The sequence below is a fragment of the Aptenodytes forsteri genome, unplaced genomic scaffold (genome assembly GCF_000699145.1).
Source record: "Aptenodytes forsteri isolate BGI_AS27 unplaced genomic scaffold, ASM69914v1 Scaffold82, whole genome shotgun sequence".
NCBI classification, from domain to species: Eukaryota; Metazoa; Chordata; class Aves; order Sphenisciformes; family Spheniscidae; genus Aptenodytes; species Aptenodytes forsteri.
The window spans coordinates 13837783-13849787 of record NW_008795490.1 but is presented as its reverse complement, the minus strand read 5'-3'; the positions used below and the strand labels follow the sequence as shown (position 1 = coordinate 13849787).

Genomic DNA, 12005 nt, shown 5'->3' with positions numbered 1-12005 from the left:
CAGCACTGAAATTTCAGTCACCGCAAGCAGCACAATAATAATAAATAATAAAAAAAAGTTTGGTATGTTAAAAAAAAAAAAAAAAGAATTGACAAGCTATTTTCTTCCAACAGACAACACCTACTGAAGAATGCACAACCTGTGAGATAAATTCATTGCCTGGCAAGCATAGCAAAGACTACATTCTGCCGTAATTGTCAATTTTGTTATCCAAGCCACAGAGTTGATCACTCAAGACTTAAAAAAACCAACCAACAAATAATCAAAACCAACCAAACAAAAAAAATTGATGTTACAAAATTTCTAAAGGTAAGAAACAACTCACATAGGCACCAAACAGGCACACACCACTACCCCTGGTAAAGACAATGATCGTCACACTGCAGCAGGACAGTAAAGTGACACCACCACAACCCCATGAATTCCTCTGCTCCGCATTAGCAGGGATGCCCACCCTCCTTGCCCCCTCCTGCCAGAGTGAAGTAAATTATACCCCTATATATAGGAGGGTGGGGGTGTCTTTAAAATGCTTTGTAGTATCTTTTGGGCAAAGGGGAAAATTCAACAAATACTGGTTTGTTTGTTTGCTTGTTTAAATACACGGACCTTGTATATTCGATCAGAATGTGATCCTAGTGCAAAGTAATTAATACACATCTTCCCTTTGAATATTTTTTTCCTTCAGAGCAACCACCTCAGTTGATTTTTCAACATACCTCAAACAAACTCTAAACTAAAGAAAAGTACATACAGGGTAGAGAGAATTATAAAGATATGAGGCATTTATTTCCCTATGAGGAGATCGTATCACCAGTCAACATGGGATTCCTATTACATACTACTCTGGATGAAGAAAACCTTTTGACTTTACTCCAAGCCTCGGGCTTGTTCACCATTTAGCATTAGAAAAAGAGAAAATATTAAAAAAAAAAAAAAACACCAAAACCAACCAACATATTGTAGCATGATGTGCACAGACGCAAAAAAAAAAAATCTTCTAGAGCATTTCATCTTGCCCTAAATAACAACATGCAAGAAAGGACAAAAAGAAAGATAACTGGCTGCGTAATTCGAAGTATTATTTCTTTTTCCCAACATAGGCATTGGAGGGCAGGGGGGAAGGTAGGGAAAATCCAGACATCTAGAAGCATACAATGCTTCACAGCAAAAATTACCTAACAATACATCTTATCAGTGATGAATTGATGAGTTCAGATGTTTAAGTCAAAGTCCCTGACTCTTCAAGGCCCATAAATTTGGAAGTTGATTGGTTTCCTATTTCTGAATTGCAGAGATTATAGTGAACTTTTTGATCATGATTCAATACTGCACTATTATACTTTTTCTTTTATTTACTTTCACTTAGGGGTAGTCTGGAAACCCCTAGCAGAGCACAATTCATTGCTCAATCTTTTCAGAACCTGTATAATGAAATAAAGTATTACCAATTTCTGCTTTCCTTTAACCATCTACTTCAAGCATATATCACTGATTTCTGCCATAACCCTCTTTCACTCATTTCACTTTTCATGTGAATAAAAACATATTTTAAGAAGAGCCGAGTGGAAGAGTATATCATTGCCAGCTCCTTGATAGCATGATATTCAGAATTTTTCTTAGAAAGGGACGGGATCTTGCAGAAGCTGACAAAAATATGACAAAATCTGAGCTTCTTACATAACAAGTAATTATGCTTTCCAACTATAGACAAAAATCCTAAAAAAGAAAAATCTTGACAAAAGGAACCATCCAGAACTTCTTTATTTACACACCATGATTTAAGTCAATCTTCTATTTCTGAAAAATTGAATCAGGCACTCCGAGGTGGCTGATTAGCAATACTGTGTTTTCCACTTCACTGCCTGACAATGGCTGCTGTATGATGGGGAGGGGAATGCTACAGGCTTTTCATAATCTTGGTAATCAAGGTTAATATAAAATTTGCATACCACCTTGCTGATGTTTTCTGGAAGAGTGCTGAGGTTAAAGTCACACATATTTCATCAGAAATTAAGCACTGGCTAAAAATATTACATATTTATCTCAAAGTAAGTCTTCATGAGTTTACAGGCAGTCAGTTTTCCACCCGGGACTTTTAGGTAACTAAAGATAATTTATTACATGGAGTCATACAGCACATTAACCTCCAAATCTTTCATTGCCTTTGGAAATGCCAAGCATCTACTAAATTTTCATCATCTTGCCCTGAAGATATCCACTATCTTGCAGGGAATAGTGAAAAAAGTCAAAATGCTCATCAGCTTCATTGACACTATGTTATTCGATGGAAAGAGAATTGAACATCTTGTATGTATAGCCACACGGTTTCTTACAATACTCCAGTGCTTCAAGTATGACACTTCTACCCTAGTTTTAAGTTCAGATCATACATTTAGCAAAGGAAACCCAGAACACGGGACAACAAAAGCAAGCTACTAACAGACTGTAATATAACAGAAAACAAAGCAGTGGAAAGACAGCATTGAAAAATATAAACAAGGAAAACGGAAGGAGTAAACTTAGAAAAGTATGTTATTTTCTGAAGAGCTACATTATTGCTAAAATTTCCTTTTTAGACATACAAACACTTTAGCTTCCAAATTCTGCAAATTCATTTCTTCTTCAGCCCAGGACTAAGGATAGAGCAACATAAGTGATTGCTCAGACTCCCCAGTTCCTTAGCCTGTAAAAACCAAGGCGCCCAAAGTCATTTCTTCTCCTCCCCTGCTGGAATGGAGTTCTCAGTGTTTTGTGGAGGCAGAGCCATCTCTGCTTGCAATGGAGAAGTATGGTTTGGGTCACTGACTTAGATAAGGCTGACAGTTTTTGCCTGATTAACACTAATCTCTCTTATTTTTATTTGTAAAAATTCTTTGATACTAATTTATCATTTTTGCCTTTTTTTAATGTAGCAGACCCCAAAACAAATTAGGTATCTCCAAAATAGGCTGACAAAAATTAAATCCACCAAGCTAGGAAAACTATTATATACATCTCCATATGACAATGTAAAAGACTTTTTGAAAAAAAAAAGGGGGGGTGGGGGGGCGCGCAGGCGGGGAGACACAACACAACAGTCCAGGAAGAGGATGACAGCATATATCATGCGCATTTACTTGCTTTCCAACCACCATCATTCCCTTATCCCTCAGGAACTTCCTGTGCTCATGAATGAACTAACTCTGGATGGAAAAAATGCACGTTGTGGCTAGCTTGCAGAACATACCCTGCTGAAATGATGCCACAGACCTGAACTAACAGTCAAAACCAGCATTGTCGTTTCTAAGAAAAAAGAAAGAGCTTCCATGAAATCTCCAGTACCTACGGTGGGACTGAAAGCCTGGAGGCTGGCACCTCAGCCGTGACTGGGCTTGTCTGGGCAACGCTCACTTTCACTCTGTGCACTATGATTTTCCAGTTTGAAGACTGGAATGAGACAGTATTTGCAGAAGTCCTTTGAGAGCTCCAAGTGCTTTGTGATCTACAGAACTAAATTATTAAAGTGTTGCTGGTAATCACTCTGCTGGAACTTAATCTTGCTTTGTCCTCACCAAATTGATAAACACCTTGGAAGAAATGAGACAGAAATGTGACAGATACACACTTGCACACTTTCGTGTTTATCCTAACAGTTAAAAAAAGATGGTTTTGTTTGTACTAACAAGTCTTGAAGAAGCAATAAGAAAGTTCATTATAAAAAAGCATTTCTCTGAGTAACTCTTCAATAAACTTAATCAAAAGACTTTCTTTATAAAGTGATGTCTAGCAAGTAACAGTCAGGAGAACACTTAGGGGTTTACAAAGCATTTCTGACAAGAAAGCAACATCATTCCTATTTGGAGATATTTCCAAAGGGGTCCAATTTTCAATCATTAGTGATAGTGGTAAGCCGTGAGACAGTTAAAAGTGCTTTTAACTGATGAAAACTATGGAGGAAAGAGGGAAGAAGAAAGAAACAGTTGTATAAGCCATTTCGTTGTGTATTAATGAACTAGGAACAAAATAGTTTATGGACAGTCACCATAAATTCTTAAAAGCCACAAAGTATTCTCAAAGGAGTTATTCCACAAAAGGAGTGCTAAAGAATGATGCACCAATACAAGGAACATTTTGGTGACTTATACTACCTGCCGAACACAAGCTGTTGCAAGTTTAAGGAGGGGGAAAGGAAAAAAAAAAAAAAAGCTATCTGTCTCAGTTTAAGAAATACTAACCTATTTTTCTTTAATTATAATACTAGTCAACCTTTTACTTACACGTTTTACTAAACAATTTTTGTATCTCAGCTAGAATGAAATTCTAGCCACCCACCAAAAAAAGTTCTAATTCACACTGTATTTCTAAGAATACTTAGAAATTGGAGGAATTTAAAAGGCTTAATTTGTAAATTCCAATTTTAAAAAGTGTAAAAATATCTCTTACCCCAAGTTAGATTGAAAGGAGATGACAAGGGGAAAAGAGCCAAGAGAAATGGGCATAGGGCTGGTAGTGGCAGATGAAGTTAGTTTTCATTTCTACATCCAGAACAAAAACTTTCACAGAATATGACCAGACTGGTTTAGCTAACCACAGAATATAAAAATTATGTTTAGCCTGCCTAGGAATACGGAAACAAATTAAGTACACATCCACTTGCCGGGGCGGGGGGGGAGGCCTTTGCCCTTTGTACAAAACTTAACAAAGGCTTAGCAGTTCAGGCCAAAGGTCTACTTACCCCAACATCTTGTCTTTAACAGTGGTCATAAGGAAAGGTACGAACAGGGCAAGAATGCACATCACTTCCCTGTGCCCCCCAAAACGTTCCCTGCTCCTCCAGCTACTTTCAGCTCACAAGACTTACTGGACTTGTTTGCCTAATTACTGATTTCTAATAGTTCTCTTTCAAGAACTTGCCCAGCCGTCTCCTTAAGCCTACATACTCCTCTGGCATCCAGAACAGCTACTTCCGACACAGACTTCCACAGGTGTAGAGCCTGCTGTGTGACCCATCTCCGTCTGCATCTTTTCAGTCTGGTTCCCTCACCAGACCAAAAAGGCCCCCAATCTTGAACTGGAAGAGGATTCCCCTTCATGCCAGCGATGGTTTTGCAGACCTTTATCATGTTCCCCTGAATTGCGTCTTTTTCTAGGCCAGAGAAACTTATCCTATTGAAGCACTGTCTCTCACACATGGCTACAGACCACTCCTCTGGCGCTTAACTCTTGCTCATGCTGAGATTTCCACAACAAGACTTTCACTGTCTCACAATTCAACATCCAAGACTTACAGCAAGTTTCAACATTAACTGGCTGGCTGCTTATCAGTTTTTCTTAAAATGTTCAAATGTAACATTTTCTATATTCAATTATTATCTATTTAGTCAACAAAATTACACTAGTTGTTTTATTCATTTTATTCATCCGAGTTTTATTCATCCGAGTTTTATTCATCTTGTATGTCTTTGATACTATTTTAAGTCATTTTCTGTATTCCACTATATTTTAAATAAAATCCTTTTAAAATATCAGTCCTTTGGAATGCTTTCTTTTTTTAAAGAGCTTCTTTGGATTTTCTGGATGCTACATTGTGCTTCAAGGTTAGAGATCGTATAGAATCAAGGACATCTGTCTTATAAATAGGAAGAGGGAGTTTGGGAGGGTGGGTTTCTTTTTCTTAAGTTGGCCTGTGACTCAGTTCTACGCAGTTCACACAGGCTGTATGTACTTCTGTACTTTCCACTAACATTTGACTTGTTGCTTTCCTTTCTTACCTGTGCCAACTGACTAGAACAAATCAAAATTCCCTTCTTTCCCAAACTTTTCTGCATGCAGCTGGTTTAGTCTCACATGTCTGCAAGTTTAGAATAGTTATTGGATATCCAAAAAGGCAACAAATTCTGGTATTTCACAAGAAATCTGTTTCCTACCTTATCTGGCATATGGCCCAACTGTACACACCATTAGTGAATCTTCAATCAACCTGCCATCCTCCCGTAATAGTTCTATTACAGTTTCAAGACCTTTTAAGATCATAAAGGAAAATAACCTTCCAAGATCTTTGAGCTACTTAAACTTTTATAAATCCTATAAATCATCAATATTAAAATAAAGAACAGATTCATTATCCAAATCAGGATTCACAATTCAGCAAGAAAACTATTTGGTTTTCTAGAGTTTTCCTGTACTTTTTCAAATGGTCACGTATCATTAGTCTTCCTGAACTGATAAAAGGACTTCTGCTTGGTGTAGTTCAGTATTTTTTGTTTGCTAGCTATACTTCCAAGTGGAACCATCACTCCTATCAAGCAGCTATCCTAGCCAGCCTCTTTGTTAAACTACAGAGCCCTATTACTGTATAATGAAGTTTTAAAGACCCATAAAGAAACCAAGTAATTAATTTTTTTCAAGTTTGAGATTCGTGGTTCCCGGACAAGAGTTTCTTTATCAGTTCCTGATCAAAGGTTACAAAAACCAGAGAGATGTAATATAAAACCAAAACTGGAAAGTCCATGGTTCACATTGCAAAGTGGACCTCACATGTGATCGAGCAAGGATGTGACCCAATGGGAGCAAAATGAATTTGCTGGGGACACACACACAAAAAATAGGAAACAAAGGACTTTTGGGGGACAGTGTGCAAAAACAAACAAAAAAACCCCAAACACACACACACAAAATATTCAAAAAGGTTGACATAGTTGGCAAGGGATAAGTGGAAAAATGCCTGTGACAGAAGCAGAAAGGAAGAGACAGTCCCCAGCAGCTGGATAATTCCTACTGTGCAAAGCAGGAGAGAACTTGGGGAAATGAACAGAAGTATTAGACAAAACAACACATCCAGACAGGAATAAACATCTTAACTAAAATAAATTAATGAGTTACAGTAGTAACCAACATAGACAATAGAGAAACAAAACTCCCAGACAGTTATAAAGTTTAAACAACAAATCTCCCAAAATATTCTTCCTTTGAAGCAAACTTCAGGCAGATCAAAAGTGGCATATTTCCAACAGAGTGATAAAAAAAGATTCCAGAACTAACAAGGACCAAAATCAAATCATATCCTCAATCCCAAGGGATTCTCTAACCAAACCCTTTTCCTCGACAGTTCATCCACATGTTAAACAAACAGAATAGAAGATGCAGATGCCTTGCTAGCAGGAGAGAGAAGACAGATCGTATCATTACAGGACTGCTGAAACTTCTTGAGTGCAAAATATGACAACTGAGAAATTACAGGCCCCATGCTTGGAGAAACCCACAGGAATGGTCCTAACGTGTAATTAACATTAGAATTCCGTGTCATATATACTTTAGACACTAGAAGCTTAAACCAGTGCAAAAAGCCCCCATGAACTAACAGAAGTAAAGAAAGGCACTACTTTGGTTCTTAAGCTCAAAGTTCTTAAACCACAAATAGGCTCAAGGCTGGAAGTGTATTCTGGGGGAGGTATGACCATGAGTTTGTCCTGTTTATGAACTCTTCTACAAGCTTCCACTGTTATCTGCTATCAGAGACAGGATACGAAACTAAACAAAAATTCAGTTTGATCCAGTAAAGCTATTCTAGAAGTGTACTGTATTGTGTCAGAAAATAAGTAAAAAAAAAAAGCAAACCAACCAACTAAACACTCAACAGAATATATTTAAAGACAGGCAAGTAAATGGATTATTTTATATATATATATATATACATATCTTGTAAGGAAAAAGAAATGTTAAGTCAATCCAAAAATGCATAAGCTGTATCTATACTGTTGACCAGTGACATGCAAAACCACTGTGCTAGTTTTGAACAGGAAGCAAAGCTTCAACCAGCACAGCAGAGCACAGAAATGCTGTTTAGGAGCTAATTAGCCTAGGTGCAGCACTTTATTAGTACTATTAACACAGCCATCCTGCTAACTTCCAAGTCACCATACAAGAGACTTCCTTATACCATAACCTGTGCTATTCAGCCCCTGCTAATCTCTACTCTCTTCCCTCACTTAAAAGTGAAGGAAATGGCAATGACGGTGACCTGATTAACAAAGTACATGCAAACAGTTATGCTCCACAGTGATCTTTAGCAGTGACCTTGCTTGTACAGGCAGAGATCCAGTTCCCAGTTTAGTAAAGAACCTCTTCCATCACATTACAAAAATCGATGCATATTTCCCTTCAGTGCTAGCTAAGCTCATGGACCAACAGGTAGATCAAAGTGCCAAAATCACAAGCTAGAGCTCTACAGCAAAGAACTCCTATGAGAAAAGGCAGGGGAAGGACTTCCATGCCAAAGAATAACTCAACTCAAAACTTTAAAAAAAAAAAAAAAAAAAAAAAAAAAAAAAAAAAAAAAAAAAAAAAAAAAAAAAAAAAAAAAAAAAAAAAAAAAAAAAAAACGAACAATGAAGAGCAATGTTGACTTTGAGACCTCAAAGAACCACTTAAAACCACACAAATACCAACCCTGGTTGTGCAAACAAGCAGGCATGCACAAACAGCGTGCAGATTTCCCCTCCTGTTCATAAAAGCAATTCTGCAAGATGTACACAAATCACAGCAGGTTGCATTAACAGTTGTCCAGTCCTACTCCAGACTTATTTTTAATTTAAAAATAAACTGTGTTACACGTTATTTCAATATTCTGCTGGATAACTGAGCAAGGGAAAGAATGAATTTAAGCGCAGTCTATAGAGAGATAATGTGAAGGCTGTAACGTAAGTGAAAAATGGCCACGTTGCTAAGATAAGGCCCCAACCACCAATCTCATTATCAAGCCTGGCCATCTGTCAGCAGAAACCTGATTTACTGCATATAATACTGCTATACTTGATTACTACTATACTGCTATAAAAGGCTCCTGGTTTTTTAAGCACACCAAAAGCTACTTTCAGCAACGCAAAAGGGTTAATAAAACACCTTCTCAGAAGCCAAGCTTTATGAAACCAGGTTTCAGAACTTTAAAATCAAATTTCACCCAGTTTCAATGTCACTGATAGATTAAATTCCTTTATAAATAAAAATATTAAAAACAGGGAAACAAAAACTGAAGAAAAACATAAAATGATAGTAAATTACAACCAGTTTCTACCTATAAGTAAGGCTGCTTGCACTGATGCTTGTTTTTTATGGAGATTATTTTGATGGCGGGCAATTGCAAAGAACTTTAGAAAAGGCACTCTAAGAAACATTCCTACAATATCACTATTCAAGAAAACCATTAATAAAGTGGCCACTTTGCTTCATTTGTTAACTAGTCTGGACATCCAAACTGTTTGCAAGAGCACTAATGACCTCAAGTGTCCTTAGACAGAGGTCTGTAAGCACTACATGCAACGATGACATAACACCTCATGGTGTAACAACTCAGATGACTGCATCTAACCCAACTCTTCCCCCTCCTACACGCCAGGACAAAAATGCCTGTGTATCAGATTCATCCTTCACATCAAATACCCACTGAGCAAAACAGCTGCAGGTACTTTCTCAGGTTAATCAAACAAATCAAGTAACAGCATCTAGTAATAACAAGACAATTTTTCTCTCTAAACAACAGCCCTACACTGCAGGTTGTTTTGTCCCATAGCGAGCAAACAGGAGCAACACACATCCTGAGCAGCTGCTCATTAGGTGAGCACCATTCTGCCTGCACAGCAAATGAAGCAAATGTCATGTGAAAACAACCACAGTTTACGGTCACGTAATTGGACACGGTAACACAGGCATATCCAAAAGAGGAGGGAAGACAGGTACAAATTACAGTTGCACAGGCAATTTATTTCTGGGAGTTTATAATTTTTGATGTTCCTGGACTTTAACCTTACCATTTCTTTTAATGAGGCTTGTTTCCAGCTTATTTTTTTCCTATTATAGAATAACAGGAAACTTTGAACGATCACCTCCTATAAAAAAAATACCCATCCCCAAATAATTATTTATTCTGAATGGAACACTTTATTTAAGGACACTGGGAAAATACCAGAACAGACCAAAATGAACGTAAACTGTATAGGACCTCGCCATAAATATTATAAAGCGGTGAGAATTTATTGCAGGCTTACCTGATACTCATTGGGCCAGAAAGTGCTGACAGCCAACTCTGCTCGAAGCCAGTCTTTGCCAGTGGAGCTGGTGACGTTCCAGATGGGATTAGCCAGCGGCCCTTTGTTCACCCTAACCAGGATGTTCAAAGTGCCCGGGTTTGCTCCATTCTTGCTGTACAGAAGGTAGCTGAAGTCGATGCAGTGAGTATCATTTTCTTTCATTGTTGGAAGCTGGAGTCGAGTCTTTTCTCCAGGGTCGTGGTCTGAAGAAATCACTATCATATATGATCCTAAAGAAGGGGGGAGTGGAAAGAAAACAAAACAAAACAGTAGTAAGGAAAAAGATAAATGTCAAGAAACTGATTGTTCAACTGTGAAAAAGGATGGAATGCAAAGGTTTTCCTATCCCAAAATCTCAAAATTCAAGTAGCAAGAAATCCAGCAAGGTATAAAATGCCTAGAAACATCACTGAAGCAGTATCTACAGAAGACATCACATATCTCTGAGGACCTATCTAGATGCTTTCACCTACAAACCTTACTCTCTCCTGTTTTAGGATCAGATAATTGGAAAGAGGATCACAGACGGACTGAATAAAAATAATGAGAGGAGCAAAGGATCATCATTATTCTGAGGTCACTGAGGCCAAAATTCTCTCAACTTGCTCCACAGGTTTTCTGAAAAAGAAAAATATGGAATAATAAGGTCCACATTCCTCAGTGCACCTTTATCACACCTTTCTCTACCCAGAAAAAGAGGCAAGACTTGAATTTTAGAATCATTAGCAATAGAAATAGCTCACTTAGGACACCTAGCCACATCTGTCCTGAAAATTTGGGTTTGCTGCTCTGTTCGCCAATGGATTTGAGGGGATAACAGAAGTTTCTATAGCTGGAAAAAAGCTCAACTTGTAAATTTATTTTACAAGTATACAGAAGACAGAACAAGCTGAGCCTGTCTACCTACAAAGGCAGAAAGAGGAAATCAGATGTTTAAACAGGTTATACAGGACATAGTGCTGAAACAGTTTGTCCTGTTGTTCTGCAGAATGGACAGTAAAGACAGGGCTACCATCTATCCTAGCCCTAGAGCACCCCCATTTCTTCAAGAGCAAGAACTCCATATCAGGTACTATCTAGTGAATGAACCCCACAGAACAAAGCTTCTGAGACAGGCAAAACATTACAACCAGGTGAGAAAATCCAACTCAGTATACAATCTGAACCCCTGCCGCAGGAAAGTTTCCTAACCTGAACTTACCTCCCCTCCTGCTTAATGATTCCACAAGCTTCATGTTAACAGATTTTGCTTCTACTTCTACACCTAAAGAGCACCAGAATAAGGAGCCCTTCCTCCTGAAGAAGGCTCAGATGAGATCCATCAAAAATACAGTTCAAAAACTAGCTTAAGTTTAAAAAATCATAGATTTGTGAGCACTTGGCCAAATGAGTAGCCCCATAGAAGCTCTGAGAGTATATACACGAATGAGCATTTACTGATGTAAAATCTTCTCTGAAGTATATATTTGTATAAACTATTACCATTCTGTACATGAAGTTTGTCCTTTGATTTTTATGCAACAAGGAACTATTGTGTTCTAATATGTCCTAAACAGTTGTATTAACCATTCTGAAAATTGTTGACAAGCTGGTGCTCAGGAGATGAAGATTTATGTATACGGATTAAGTCATCTGTGTGACATACTAATTTACTGGCCTGTAAAGATATTCTGTGCTAAAAAAAATTTGTAACAAAAGAGAAAGCAGTATGATAGAATGAAAGCAGCTATTATTAAAGTACAGTACCAGGATCTTGATTTTTAATACCAAACTTAAAAAAAAGGCTTTAAAGAAAACTCTACTATAAGGTAACATGAGCACCCAGTTAATATTTAGAATTATATGCAGAATCCATTATCGGATTCATAGAATCATCGAATCATTGAGGTTGGAAAAGACCTCTAAGATCATCGAGTCCAACCGTCGACCCAACACCCCCAT

The 12005-nt window shown here is 37.7% G+C and overlaps 1 protein-coding gene across 1 annotated transcript in view; it reads right to left on the bottom strand.

Moving 5' to 3' along the window:
- Positions 1 to 12005, bottom strand: part of PTPRK (protein tyrosine phosphatase, receptor type K) — a 340206-nt gene that overhangs the window by 275083 nt on the left and 53118 nt on the right. Inside the window, exon 2 of the mRNA XM_019472633.1 lies at positions 10023 to 10294. Coding sequence (XP_019328178.1) covers positions 10023 to 10294 — 272 coding nt within the window. The remainder of the gene's footprint in view (positions 1 to 10022; positions 10295 to 12005) is intronic.